At 39.1% G+C, this 15,120-nt stretch overlaps 1 protein-coding gene across 2 annotated transcripts in view; it reads left to right on the forward strand.

Moving 5' to 3' along the window:
• Nucleotides 1-6,321: 6,321 nt before the first annotated feature.
• CFAP70 (cilia and flagella associated protein 70) overlaps nt 6,322-15,120 on the forward strand; it is an 85,090-nt gene continuing 76,291 nt past the window's right edge. For both annotated transcript variants that reach the window (XM_065894357.1, XM_065894358.1), the window contains exons 1-2: nt 6,322-6,384; nt 7,524-7,710. In XM_065894357.1, the coding sequence (XP_065750429.1) occupies nt 6,322-6,384; nt 7,524-7,710 (250 nt within the window). The remainder of the gene's footprint in view (nt 6,385-7,523; nt 7,711-15,120) is intronic.

Consider the following 15,120-nt stretch of genomic DNA (forward strand, 5'->3'; position numbering starts at 1 on the left):
GGGAGATTGAATACTAGCTCTCTGGAGAAGTAGTTCAGGGAGTCAGTGATTTCAAACCTGGCTTTATTCCCAGTACTGAGCAATTACTTACCGAGTATGTTGAGCATTACAGTAGGTTAGGGAAAGTATCAGTACAAAGGAAGGAGGTTTGTAATCTAGTGGGGGTTCTAAACAAAAATTAGGATACAAGGAAATTGTAAATGTTAGATTATAAATTCTGCTGAGGGTAATAACCCTATTTGTTCTTTGTGTTGAGCTCCCCGGTACAAAGCAGATATTTAATACAGATCTGGTGAATGATTGTACTAAAAATTGAGGGGGAGAATAGTAATTATCAATTATATTTCGATAAACATTTGTTTTGTGTAAGTACCAAGGGACGTACATACAAGGTGGTATAAGACACAACTTTACTCTTAGAGAGATAGACCTCTGTACAACTGTAGTGCAGGGCAAAAGCAAGATACATAGGTAGAAGGATCACTGGCTAAGATAGATTTTTTTTTTTTTTTTTTTTGCGGTATGCGGGCCTCTCACTGTTGTGGCCTCTCCCGTTGCGGAGCACAGGCTCTGGACGCGCAGGATCAGCGGCCATGGCTCACGGGCCTAGCCGCTCCACGGCACGTGGGATCTTCCCGGACCGGGGCACGAACCCGTGTCCCCTGCATTAGCAGGCGGACTCTCAACCACTGCGCCACCAGGGATGCCCTAAGATAGATTTTTGATATAGGTTTTGGAAAAGTAAGTAACAGTGATGGGATTTGGTAAAGGTGAGAAAGAGGGGTGTAAGGTACTAGGGAAAGAAAAGATATGAGCTATATATTTTTAAGCTTTTAAAAATTGAGGGCTTCCCTGGTGGTGCAGTGGTTAAGAGTCCGCCTGCCAATTCAGGGGACTCCAGGTTCAAGCCCCGGTCCGGGAGGATCCCGCGTGCTGTGGAGCAGCTCGGCCTGTGCACCACAGCTGCTGAGCCTGTGCTCTAGAGCCCTCGAGCCGCAGATGCTGAGCCCATGTGCCACAACTGCTGAAGTCTACACGCCTGGAGCCCATGTTCCGCAGCAGTAGAGGCCACCTTAATGGGAGGCCTGTGCACCGCAGTGAGGAGCAGACCCTGCTCGCTGCAAATAAAAAGAAAGCCCGCACACAGCAGTGAAGACCCAGCACAGACATAACTAATTAATTATTTTTTAAAATTGAGATATAATTCATATATCATACCATTCATCCTTTTAAAGTGTACAATTCAGTCGTTTTTAGGATATTCATGCATTTGTGCAACAATCACCACCATCAATTTTTGAACATTTTCATCACCCAAAAAGAAAACTTATACCCATTGGCAGTCATTCCCCCTTTCCCCTCCTCCTGCCCAGCCCCTGGGAATCACTAATCTACTTTCTGTCTCTCTGGATTTCCCTATTGGGGCTTTTCATATGAATGGAATCATACAATGCATTGCCCTTTGTGTCTGGCTTCTTTGAATTAGCATACTGTTTTTAAGATTCACCTGTGTAGTAGCGTGAATCAATACTTCATTCTGATTTGTGGCTGGATAATCCATTGTTGGATATACATTTTGCTTGTCCATTTATCAATTGATGGACATTTGGGTTGTTTTCACCTATTGACCATTATGAATAATGCTGCTATGAACATTCATGTACAAGTTTTTCTGTGGACACATGTTTTCAATTCTCTTGGCTATAGTACTATGAGTGGAATTGCTGGTACATACAGTATTTTTATGTTTAATTTTTTTTTTTTTGCTGCTCATTAGAACATTTATTTCTCAGAAAATAAGTTTAAGACAGTCATATTACTGTAAGTAAAACTAACTTTTGTATTCTTTACAAGCATAGATTTTTCTCTTATTACCTCTCTTATACCATCTGTTACAAACAATTCTAGAAAGCAAATAAAGTCACTTTCTACAATAAATAGAGCATCGTGTGCTTCACAGTAGACGTGACTGAGACATAAGCCCCATGCCACAGCAGGACCTGAACTGTTTCCTGTTCTAAAAGAGCAGTTTTAAAAATGAGACTCAGAGAGAGACTGAAAGATTCAAAGAGACTGAAAAAAAAAAGGGAGAGAGAAAGAGACTAAGAAAGTGTTGGGGGGAAGAAAGAGACACACAGAGAGAGTATGTTTAACCTTTTGAAGATCTGCCAGACTATTTTCCACAGCAGCTGTATGCACCATTTTGCGATCCTACCAGCAATGAGTGAGGCTTCCAATTGCTCCTCATTCTTATCAACACTATCATTGTCTATTTGAATATAGCCATCCTAGTGGATGTGAAGTGGCATCTCACAGTGGTTTTGATTTGCATTTCCCTAATGACTAACGAGCATATTTTCTTGAGCTTATTAGCCATTTGCGTATCTTCTTTGGAAAAATGTCTATTCAAATACCCATTTTTAAATTCGGGGAACTAGGATCCTGCAAGCCTTACAGTGAAACAAAAAAGGTATGTGTGCACAAGGTAGGATAGTTATTGCAGCGCAGATTCACTCACAACCCTCACTGGGGAAAAAATCCAGAGAGATGCCTTACTCAACAGTTGCATAGTTTTATTTTGAGAACTGTTATGACTTATAACACTGCAATTAAAAAAAATCTTTTTCTTAATTTTTATAATTTTAATATGTTTATTAGCAGAAATACAATTTGTTTTTAAATTTTGGCTCCGGTAATTGTATCCTAAGCAAAGAGTTTCCATGGGGAGTAGTGTGTGGGTGTGTGTATAGTTTAATAATTTCTTTTGAAATAGTTTCAAATGTATAGAAAAGTTGCCAGAACAGTACAAAGAACTCCCATGCTCCTATTTCCTCTTCACCCAGATTCTCATATAGTTAACATGTTATTGGTTCATTGCTCACTCTTGAGTATGTGTGTGTGCGCATATATCCTTTGTTATTAGTCTTTTTCTGAAACTTCTGAGGGTTGAGAGAGCAAACTGCAGTCATGATGTCCCATCACTCCTAAACACTCCAGTTGGTATTTTCCCCCAAACAGGGACACTCTTCTACATAACAGCAAACAATCTTCCACACCAGGAAATCAGTATTGGTACAACACTACTACCCAATCTACTAAGCCCATTCAAAGTTTGCCCACTATCCCAACAATGTTTCTTTTCCTTTCTGGGTCAACATGCTATACAGGAATAAGTATTGCATTTAGTTGTTGTGTATCTTCAGACTCCTTTAATCTGCAAGAGTTGCCAGTCTTTCATGGCCTTGACAGTTTTATTAAAGGGTACAGACCTTAGTTTCTACAGGACGGCTTACAACCGAGGTGCCTTGTTTGCAGGAGTACCACAAAATGATGCTTTGCTTTTCCCAGTGAGTCTCATCAGGAGGCACAAAATGTAGACTCCTCCCGACACTGGTGATGTTAACCTTGATCACTTGATCATGCTGGTTTCTTAAATTCACTGTTTTTCCCTTTGTAATTGATTAGTATTCCAAAATCATGCCAGTATCCTATTCCTCATCAAACCTCCACACACCAATCTTACCACTAAAGACTCATGTCTAAATCATCCACTTCTATAGTTGGTGCCAAATGGTAATTCTCTATTTCCATCATTTCCTCTCCATTATTGGGTTGGCATTCTACTGTTAGAAAGAGCTTTCCTTTCTCTTCATTTATTTATATCAATGTGAACTTGTGTATTCCTATTTTATTCAATGGATTGTAATCCATTATTATCATTGTTTATCTTGATCCTCAAATTGTCTGTGATTTGGCCAGGAGCCCCTTCAAGCTGGCTCTTAGCAGTGCAACATTTTAAAGTTGTATACTTCTAAGATTCATCCATGTTGTGAAGAGCTGTAGTTAATTCATTTTGACTCCTTTGTAATACGTGATATTGTGAATATATATCAGTGTATTCATCCACTCTTCCGTTTGAGTTGTTTCCAGGCTTTTGCCATTGTATTTTGCCATTCCAACTCTAAAGTAATGTTGAATTTCAAACGTATTAAATTTTTGCATTAACATCATATACTTTGAGTCTGTTTATTGTAGAAATATTTAGCACTAGAAACAGTGCGGTTTTGCATCCTCCCCAACAGTGTGTGAGAGACAGGCTCCCTTTTAAAGTATTGTCTTATCTGCATTTTTCACGGAGAAAGGTTTAAATGACCTGTTTTCAAAACCGTTTATTAAAGGCTTTTATTTTATCTTTAAATAAATTTGCTTTTGGTTTTTCTCCTATTTATGGAGAGATACTGAAAGAAAGGGGTCAAAAAAGCAAACTCGAGAGGTGGAAATCTTTGTACTTAGCCAACACATGCCAAGGGAAAGTGGCATCGGCGAAAACACAAGTGACCGCAAATACAGAGGCTGTCGCTGAGGAGCACGGTTTCCGGAACTCAGGCGCAGAAACTCACCTTGCGCCCCGTCCCCCTTTCCCTCCCGGACAATGTTATCGCGAGTCTTGGGTTAAACTTGCGGTGATTGTGGAGACAAATTTCTCGCGAGATGTAATTGGTTGCTATAGTTGCAAAAGAAAACACACCTCTGCGGCTAAGTCAGGTAAGTCTGCTCTTACTCCTTAGAAAACTGTCTCTTCCCGGCCTCCCCACCCCGGCCCTGCGGCCAAACCGTGTTACCTCAGTTTCTTCTCCCTAAGCTTCGGCCAGGCTGAAACGCACACGCCGCATCCCTGCACTACTGTACTCCCGTACTTGAACGCCACCGACCCCGCTAGGCGCGGACGCTCTCGCCAAGCCCAGGCCTCCCACCCATAAGCCAGACTGAGACCCCACTTCCCACTTTGCGCCGAGATTCCCCTCCAGTAAGCGCAGCCAGCGCTCCTGTCCCCAGACCACTCCCAGTCACATCATCTCCTTCACCTAAACGATTTCTTTCTTTTTGTTTTTTGGGGTTTGTTTGTTTAAGCTATTTTTTGTTTTTCTAATTTTTTAAATTAAAAAAATTTTATTGGAGTATAGTTGATTTACAGTGTTGTGCATCTAAGCATTTTCTAATCTGACTTTTCCCCTTCTGAGCAGGTGACAAGAAATGCGTGCCTTGTCAGCGGCAACAGGAGCCCCCATTTAACTGCCTTGACCATAACTTTTAACTAGCCAGATTTCTTGCACTCATTGTTCAACAGATATGCTGCTAATGCCTCTTGCGGGCAAGGCATGGTGCCAGGCACTCAGGGACTGCAGAAATGTATGATAGATTACTTGTCTCTAAAGAAGTAATTAAGCATTCAAGAAACGTAGTGCTTATTAATAACACCATTTGTGCGGTGCTTCATAGGTTAAGCAGTTTTACTGTTTTAGTGGATATTCGCAACAAATGTGAAACAGGTCAGAAGTTATGTTATCTGTTTTATGGAAGGTGAGACTGAGGCTCAGAGAAGTTAAGCATTTGTCCAGGGTCAGGCTAGTGAAGGCGTAATTCACATGCTACTATTGAAAAGGAAAGGAGACTGATGTAAAAGATCATTTCAAATGTAAACTTGATAAGAAAGTTGTCAGGGCCACTTAGGCCCTGAATGAGCCTGGAGACATAACGTTGAACAAGTGATCTGGGACTTGTAGGTAACAGGGAAAATGAGGGAGTCGCTAGAAAGATGCAGAATACTTATAAAGCTTGGAGACAGCAAGATATCTCTTTCTTTTTTCTACCACCAGTCCTAGACACACTTAGCATAGTATATCCAATGTAAATATTTGAATTGCATTAAGTTCCACTTTGAATTGAGTCAGAAAACATGACCTTTTTTTTTTCCTTAACATATATCCAATTTATTTTTGAAGTTGTATCCTTAGTGTTGTAAAATAATTTGAAAATACCTTTGATTAAATGAGACATACATCAGGACTTTTTCCAGTGGACTAACATTCTGTGGGGCTGCCTCTTTCTTGTTATCAAAATATATTTTTCTAAAACTGAGAGGTTAAGTAACGCTTGAGGGGAGCTTTGCACATCACAAAGAAAAGCTACCAAAAAACACTTTGAAGGAGGTGGGGGATGGGAGGTGGGGTGATGGCATTCCTACCCTCTTTGCCTTATGATAATTTGTGCTTTGGGTTAGTTACATGTATAAGAATCTTTTTAGCACTAACCAGCGGAATCATCCTTGTGACCAGGTCCCTAAGGCACTGCCTATCTGGCAACAAAGGTTGGAAAGTGCACAAAACAGTGCTGGACTAGGGCATTTCTCTAGGTTCTCCCCTGGTATTGGTTATGATGTAATGTGGATACTTGTGCAACTATGGTATATAAGGGGACAGGTTCGTTCATTATGTTCACAGAGATCAAAGAAGACCAGAGAGACTTTGCCCAGGTGCTGATATGGAGCAGGTGTCATCAACAGGCAGACCCGTGCAGATCACTGTGACAGATGGATATGACTTGGTAAAGTTATTTTTGGGAATCCTGGAAGTCCTTAGTTTATTCATTCTCCTTGAATGTACTTTTGTCTTTGGGCTCAGGTCTCCCTGTCAGTCATCCAGTTGTGGCTTGGGGAAGATGTGTTGGGAACATTAGCAGGAGGCATGGAGTTCTGCATTATTCTGTACCACCAAACCTCCTGGCTTTACATAGCAATGGCACTTCCTTCTCAGTTTTCCTTATTGTTAGTCTATAATCAGCAAGTCATATTAATGTGTAAAATACCTGGCAATTTGAATACTAAACTTAATGGGGGTGAAACTACTGGTTTTCATTTTCCTAGACAGCAGTTCCTTTCTCCTGAAAAGGATCTGAATTCCTCCAGAACTTCTCTTGTGATTAATTTCATTTGATGAATTTAAATAATAAAACTACAATATGATATAACTATTAAAATTTACAAGACTAATGAAACGTCAAAATATTCATTCAGGGGCTTCCCTGGTGGCGCAGTGGTTGAGAGTCCGCCTGCCGATGCAGGAGACACGGGTTCGTGCCCTGGTCTGGGAAGATCCCACATGCCGCGGAGCGGCTGGGCCTGTGAGCCATGGCCGCTGAGCCTGCGCGTCCGGAGCCTGTGCTCCGCAACGGGAGAGGCCACAACAGTGAGAGGCCCACGTACCGCAAAAAAAAAAAAAAAATTCATTCAGTACTATGAAGTCAAAAAGCTTATTCCAAAACAGGATGTAATAAATGACCTCTACTTTCTTTTAAAGGGTATATATAAAATTGTATATATAAATGTGTGTGCATATATATATATATACACACACACACACAGCAAAACACTAGAAAATATATTATTACAGGTAATTTGTTTTCCTATGTGCTTTCCTCACTTTTTCAAATCTTCCACAATTATATAATCATATAAACACAATTACTGTTATTTTTCAAAGCTTCCAACTTAACGGCCTTTAAATAGAATGTTGCATTTAGCTACAACTAGATTTGTTTAATGACTTTCTACTTCCCCCGTTTGTATTTATAACATAGCTTGTTAGGAAAACGTGCAAAATGCTATATAAAGTCAAATTGGGTTGCCAGATATGTAGGAAAATTCTCTATTTGAATATAATTGTAAAGTATTTTTCTGTCAACAGAAAGGTTTTAAAGGAGATACTCCAGTTACCTTTATCCGTGCAGAATTCAATCAGGTGGTTCTGGGAGACTCTGCAAAAATTGTTGTTTCTCCAGAAGGAACTGCAAAATACAACTTCACTTGCAGTTTTGAGTTCAATCCTGAAGGAGGAGTCACTTTACATGACCTCGCCCACAAACCTGTGTTCTGTAAGTCCTTGGGATTCTAAATATGTTAATTACATGAGTGATCAGGGTATTCTGAGATATTTAGTAGCTGTTGTAGGGACAGATGAACACACCTTACCTTTTTAATCTGGGAATAACACAGTATACTTTGAGTCCCACCTGGTTCTGGCAGCTGTCACCATGACCTACTAATTTTAATCAGTTTGTATTGAAGACCTTTTGACACATAACTGAACTTTAAAAAAAAATTTTTTTTTATTTTCCAAATTGACTTTATTCTTTCCAGAAGCTGATAGTAAAACATACATATGATCAAAAAAAAAGAATATTTATACAATTTTGAAGAACAATAAGCAATAACATGGAAGCAAACATGCTCTTTTATGAAAAAAACAGCCCCCAGTTTGAAACAAGACCAATCATATATAGATAATTTGATCTATTCATGTGTACAACTCATTTTAATTTCCCTAAAAAATATTATTTAATAACTTTTTAGTAACTAATCAATTCTTATTAACAGTCAAACAAGTAAGAATGTAGATAATGCTCAATTCAATCCATGGGCGTAAATGAATAGACATATAACTGAAATTTGCAGCCTTCGTCTCCTAAGCTGATTTGTGAGCTTTTCCTTTGTATTCCTATATTTAAGGTTGCCAGATTTAGGGGAAAAAAACAAAACAAACAAACAAAAAACCCCAAAAAACAAAATTTGGGACATACTTACACTAAAAAAATTATTTGTTGTTTATCTGAAATTCAAATTTAATTTGGCATCTTGTATTTTACCTGGCAGCCCTATCTGTACTTCTGTGTATTCACCAAACTGTATAGCAATTATTAATTTGCCTCCCTTGTTAGAGGAGACACTTTTTGAAATCAGGGCTGTATTTATTTATTTATTTATTTATTTATTTCAGAATTTCTAGTGCTTAGAAATATCTGGGATAGAGAGAGGCTCAAAAAATGTTTGTTGAATGAATGAATGGATAAATAGATGGATAGTTTCTGTATTCACACTTTTACAGTTTCTAACTACATAATATTATCTCTGAAATACTTTGTTCCTAAACCTGTATTCTAGGCTAAGTCTTTTTTGTTTGTTTTAACCCATACTCTTTTTTATTTTTTGGTAATGTGGTTTTTAAAAATTTATTTATTTAATTTATTTTTTATTGAAGTATAGTTGATTTACAGTGTTGTGCTAATTTCTGCTGTACAGCAAAGTGGCTCAGTTATACACATACATACATTCTTTTTTAATATTCTTTTCCATTACAGTTTATCCCAGGGGATTGGATATAGTTCCTTGTGCTATACAGTAGAACCTTGTTGTTTATCCATTTTAAATCTGATAATTTGCACCTACTAACCCTAAACTCCCAGTCCATCCCTCTCCCTCACCCCTCCACCTTGGCAAGCACAAGTCTGTTCTCTGTATCTGTGAATCTGTTTCTGTTTTGTAGATAGGTTCATTTGTGCCATATTTAATTTATTTATTTTTGTTTTGTTTTGTCTTTTTATTATTAAAATTAGTAACCTCGAGATATGTTTAAATTAGAATTGTCATTTTGAATGTTCACATTAAGATATACTGTAATTTGACTTATGAGGACTTTTTTTTAATTAAAAAAATTATTTTATTGGAGTATGGTTGGTTTACAATTTTGTGTTAGTTTCTGCTGTACAGCAAAGTGAGTCAGTTATACATACACATATATCCACTTTTTTTTCTGCCATATTTTAGATTCTACATATAAGTGATATCATATGGTATTTGTCTTTCTCTTTCTGACTTACTTTACTTAGTATGATAATCTCTGGTTACATCCATGTTGCTGCAAATGGCATTATTTCATTCTTCTTTATGTCTGAGAAGTATTCCATTGTATATATGTACCACATCTTCTTTATCCATTCATCTGTTGATGGACATTTAGGTTGTTTCCATGTCTTGGCTATTGTGAATAGTACTGCTATTAACATAGGGGTTCATGTATCTTTTTGAATTATAGTTTTGTCTGGGTATATGCCCAGGAGTGGGATTGCTGGATCATATGGTAGTTCTATTTTTAATTTTATGAGGAATCTCCACACTGTTTTCCATAGTGGCTGCACCAAGTTACATTCCCACCAACAGTTTGGGAGGGTTCCCTTTTCTTCACACCCTCTCCAGTATTTGTTATTTGTAGACTTTTGACGATGGCCATTTTGAGTGGTGTGAGGTGGTACCTCATTGTAGTTTTGATTTGTATTTCTCTAATAATTAGTGGTGTCGAGCATCTTTTCATGTGCCTACTGGCCATCTGTATGTCTTTGGAGAAATGTTTATTAAGGTCTTCTGCCCATTTTTCTATTGCGTTGTTTGTTTTTTTGTTGTTCAGTTGTATGAGCTGTTTCTATATTTTGGAGATTAAGCCCTTGTTGGTTGCATCATTTGCAAATCTTTTCTCTCATTCTGTATGTTGTCTTTTCTTTTTTTTTTTCTTTTTCTTTTCTTAATATTTATTTATTTATTTAAATTTTTTTAAACAAATATTTATTTATTTATTTTTGGCTGTGTTGGGCCTTTGTTGCTGCACATGGGCTTTCTCTAGTTGTGGTGAGCGGGGGCTACTCTTTGTTGTGGTGCACAGGCTTCTCATTGCTGTGGCTTCTCTTGTTGCAGAGTATGGGCTCTAGGCGCATGGGCTCAGTAGTTCTGGCTCATGGGCTCTAGAGCGCAGGCTCAGTAGTTGTGGCGCACAGGCTTGGTTGCTCCGCGGCATGTGGGATCTTCCCAGACCAGGGCTTGAACCCTTATCCCCTGCATTGGCAGGTGGATTCTTAACCACTGTGCCACCAGAGAAGTCCCAATCTTTATTTATTTATTTTTTGGCTGTGTCGGGTCTTAGTTACGGTACACAGGATCTCCGTTGCAGCATGTAGGCTCTTTCGTTGTGGTGCACGGGCTTCTCTCTAATTGTGGCTCATGTGCTCAGTAGTTGCGACACATGGGCTTAGTTGTCCCCCAGCATGTGGGATCTTAGTTCCCCAACCAGGGATTGAACCGATATCCCCTGCATTGGAAGGTGGATTCTTAACCACTGGACCACCAGGGAAGTCTCTCTCATTTTTTTAATGGTTTCCTTTGCTATGCAAAAACTTGTAAGGGTGATTAGGTCCCATTTCTTTATTTTTGTTCTTATTTCTATTCCCTTGGAAGACTGACCAAAGAAAACATTGGTACAATTTATGGCAGAGAATGTTTTGCCTATGCTTTTTTATAGGAGTTTTATGGTGTCTTGTCTTATGTTTAAATCTTTAAGGTGTTTTGAATTTATTTTTGTGCTGCTGTATGTGTTATAACTTCATTGATTTACATGCAGCTGTCTTAACTTTCCCAGCATGACTTGCTGAAGAGACTGTCTTTTTCCCATTGTATATTCTTGCCTCCTTTGTTGAAGATTAATTGACCATAGGTGTGTGGGTTTATTTCTGGGCTCTCTATTCTGTTGCATTGATGTGTATGTCTGTTTTTGTACCAATACCATACTGTTTTGGTTACTGTAGCTTTGTAGTATTGTCTGAAGTCTGATAGAGTTATGCCTCCTACTTTGTTTTTTTCCTTAGGATTGCTTTGGCAATTCTGGGTCTTTTATGGTTCCATATAAATTTTTGGATCATTTGTTCTAGTTCTGTGAAAAATGTCATGGGTAATTTGATAGGGATTGCATTAAATCTGTAGATTGCTTTGGGTAATATTGCCATTTTAACTATTAATTCTTCCAGTCCAAGAGCATGGGATATCTGTTTCTTTGAATCATCTTTAATTTCCTCTATTAATGTTTTATAGTTCTCAGCATATAAGTCTTTCACCTCTTTGGTCAGTTTATTCCTAGGTATTTTTTTTTTTTTGGTGCGATTTTAAAAAGTTTTTTTTTTTTTTTCTTTTTTGGCTGCACCAAGTGGCTTGTGGGATTTTAGTTCCCCAACCATGGATGGATGGAAACCAGGCCCTCTGTAGTGAGAGCATGGAGTCCTAACCACTGGACCACCAGGGAATTCCCAAAGGTATTGTTTTTTTACATTCCCTTTCTGATATTTCATTGTTAGTGTAAAGAAATGCAGCCGATTTCTGAATGTTGATCTTGTATCTTGCTGCTTTGCTGAATTTATTAGACCTAGTAGTTTTTGCATGGAGTCCTTAGGGTTTTCTATATATAGTATCATGTCATCTGCATATAGGAACAGTTTTACCTCTTCCCTTCCAATTTGGATACCTTTTATTCCTTTCTCTTGTCTGATTGCTGTGGCTAGGACTTCCAATACTATGTTGAATGGAAGTAGTAAGAGTGGGCATCCTTGTCTTGTTCCAAATTTTAATGGGAAGTCTTTCAGCTTTTCACCATTGAGTATTATATTGGCTGTGGGTTTGTCATAATGGCTTTTATTATGTTGAGATATATTCCCTGTATACCTACTTTGGTAAGAGTTTTTATCGTGAATGGATTAGGTGCATATATGTTGACAAGTGTAAAATCCTCTTCTTTTATTCATCCTTTTACCATTATATAATGTCCTTCTTTGTCTTTCTTTATGGCCTTTATTTTAAAATCTATTTTGTCTGATATGAATATTTCAGCTCCTGCTTTCTTGTCATTTCTGTTTGCATGAAACATCTTTTTCCATCCCCTCACTTTCAATCTGTGTGTGTCCTTTGCCCTAAGGTGTGTCTCTTGTAGGCAGCATATTGTAGGCTCTTGTTTTTTTAATCCAGTCTGCCACTCTTTGTCTTTTGATTGGAGCATTCAGTCTATTGACATTTAAGGTAATTATTGATACATATGTATTTATTGCCATTTAAAAAAAAAAATTTATTCATTTATTTTTGACTGCGTTGGGTCTTCATTGCTGGGCACAGGCTTTCTCTAGTTGCGGCGAGTGGGGGCTACTCTTTGTTGCAGTGCGCAGGCTTCTCATTGCGGTGCCTTCTCTTGTTGCAGAGCACAGGCTCTAGGCGTGCAGACTTCAGTAGTGGTGGCATGTCGGCTCAGTAGTTGTGGCTTAAAGACTCTAGAACGCAGGCTCAGCTGTTGTGGCGCATGGGCTTAGTTGCTCCGCGGCATGTGGGATCTTCCTGGACCAGGGCTTGAACCCGTGTCCCCTGCATTGGCATGCGGATTCTTAACCACTGTGCCACCAGGGAAGTCCTTTATTGCCATTTTAAACCTTGTTTTCCAGTTGATTCTATGTTTCTTTTTTGTTCCTTTCTTTTTCTTTTAGTTTTTCTTTTTGTGGTTTGATGATTTCCTTTTATTTTATGCATGTGTTCTCTTCTTTTTGGGTTTAGTAATCTATTGTATATTTTTGATTTGTGGTTGCCCTGCTTTTCCAGTATCGTAACCTCTTCCTATATCTGCTTGCTTTAGACTGATAGTCATATAGGTTCAAACACATTCTAAAAAAAAGAATCTACATTTTCTTACCCTCCTTTCCCACGTTTTAGGATTTTGATGTCCTTTTTTACATCTTCATGTTTATCCTTTTTCTGTTCCTTGTGTTTATCATCACTTTCACAAATAAGTTTTTTTTTTGATCTGTAGACTGACTATTTTAAGTGATTTACTTTCCAACTGTAAACTGTGATTTCCTCCTTCTTATATCTTCTTGTTTCTTTTCTATTTAGAGAAGACCTTTCAATATTTCTTTTAGGATAGGTTTAGTATTGCTGTATTCTTTTAGTTTTTGCTTGTCTGAGAAATTATTTCCCCTCCTATTCTGAATGATAATCTTGTTGGGTAGAGTATTTTAGGTTGCAGATTTTTCCCTTTCAAAACTTTGAATATATTTTGCCACTCTTCTGACCTGCAGCGTTTCTGTAGAGAAATCAGCTGATAGCCTTATGGGAGTTCCCTTGTAATTAACTATTTGTTTTTCTCTTGCTGCCTTTAGAATGCTCTCTTTATCTTTAACTTTTGCCATTTTTATTAGAATATGTCTTGGTGTAGGTCGGTTTGGGTTCATCTTGTTTCGGACCCTCTGTGCTTCTTGCATCTAGATATCTGTTTCCTTCTTTAGATTTGGGATTTTTTCAGCCATAATTTCTTCAAATACATTTTCAATACCCTTTTCTCTTTCTTCTCCTTCTGGAATACCTATTATGCATAGATAGGCATTCTTTATATTATCCCATAGGTCTCTTATATTGCTTTCTTTTTTTTTTCACTTGGTTTTCTCTCTGCTGTTTTGATTGGGTAATTTCCATTATTCTATCTTCCAGATTCCTTATTCTTTCTTCTGCATTATTCATTCTGGTATTCATTGCCTTTAGCTCAGCTTTTGTCTTGGCAAATGAATTTTCTAATTTTTCTTGGCTCCTCCTCGTAGTTTCTAGTTCCTTTTTACCGTAATCTGCATTTCTGCCAATAGCCTTTCTTAATACTTTCAGTATTTTCATTACCTTTTAGAACTTGCTGTCTTAGACTGAAGAGGTCTGTTTCCTTGTTTGTTCCTTCTGGGGAATTCTCTTGGTCTTTTAACTGGGAGTCAAAGAAGCAATTTAATTGCTTCTTCATTTTTGCTTATATTTCTCTTACTCTGTGAGTTTAGGAGAAATGGTAATCTACTCTCGTCTTGGAGGGCTATTTATATGTGGGAATGTCCCTGCATAGCTTGCGTGGGTTAAATATATTTTTGGCGTGAGGGCTGTTTTTGGTTTGGACGCTTGCTGTCTCTTTCCACAGTTTGTGCTGGCCGTTATCCCCTTGATGGTGGGTGTGCGGGTGCACAGCCTGAGCACACTCCCAGGAAGGCAGCGGTTGGGGCAGTGGTTGATGCCCAGTTGCGGGACCCTTGGTAGTGGCAGCAGTCTGCGCCCACCTCTGGCGTCCGAGATGGCAGTGGCAGCTCGTACCTGCCCCTGGAGCTCAGGTGGGCAGTGCCTTGCCACCTGAGAGTGTGCGTGGAGAAAGAAACTCCTATGGAGGTCCCGCCTCTCTCCTCTCGCACCCCCAACAATGGCGTCTTGCCTCTCTCGTGGGCCCAGGCTTCTTCCTGTACTCCCTTGATTGAGGGACACCACACCCTTGCCCCCTCAGGCTGTCTGCACGCAGCCAACCCCAGTCCTCTCCCCTGGTCTGACCTCCAAAGCCTGAGCCTCAGCACCCAGCCCCCGCTCGCCTCAGTGGACAAGCGTATCAGGCTGGCGAGTGCCGGGTGGTGACACCAACCATCTGTGCAGGGTTCTCTCTGCTTTGTCCTCTGCAAATCGCTTGCTGCACTCTCCTCTGAGGCTCTAAAGCTCCCCCTCTGTTCTGGCTGATCTCCCCACCAGTGAGGTGACTTCCCAGTGTGTGGAAACTTTCCCTCTTTCACAGCTCCCTCCTGGGAGCACAGGTCCCATCCTGATTCCTTTCTCTCTTTTTTTTCTCTTTTCTTTTGTTATCC

The sequence above is a fragment of the Phocoena phocoena genome, chromosome 16 (genome assembly GCF_963924675.1).
Source record: "Phocoena phocoena chromosome 16, mPhoPho1.1, whole genome shotgun sequence".
Classification (NCBI taxonomy): domain Eukaryota; kingdom Metazoa; phylum Chordata; class Mammalia; order Artiodactyla; family Phocoenidae; genus Phocoena; species Phocoena phocoena.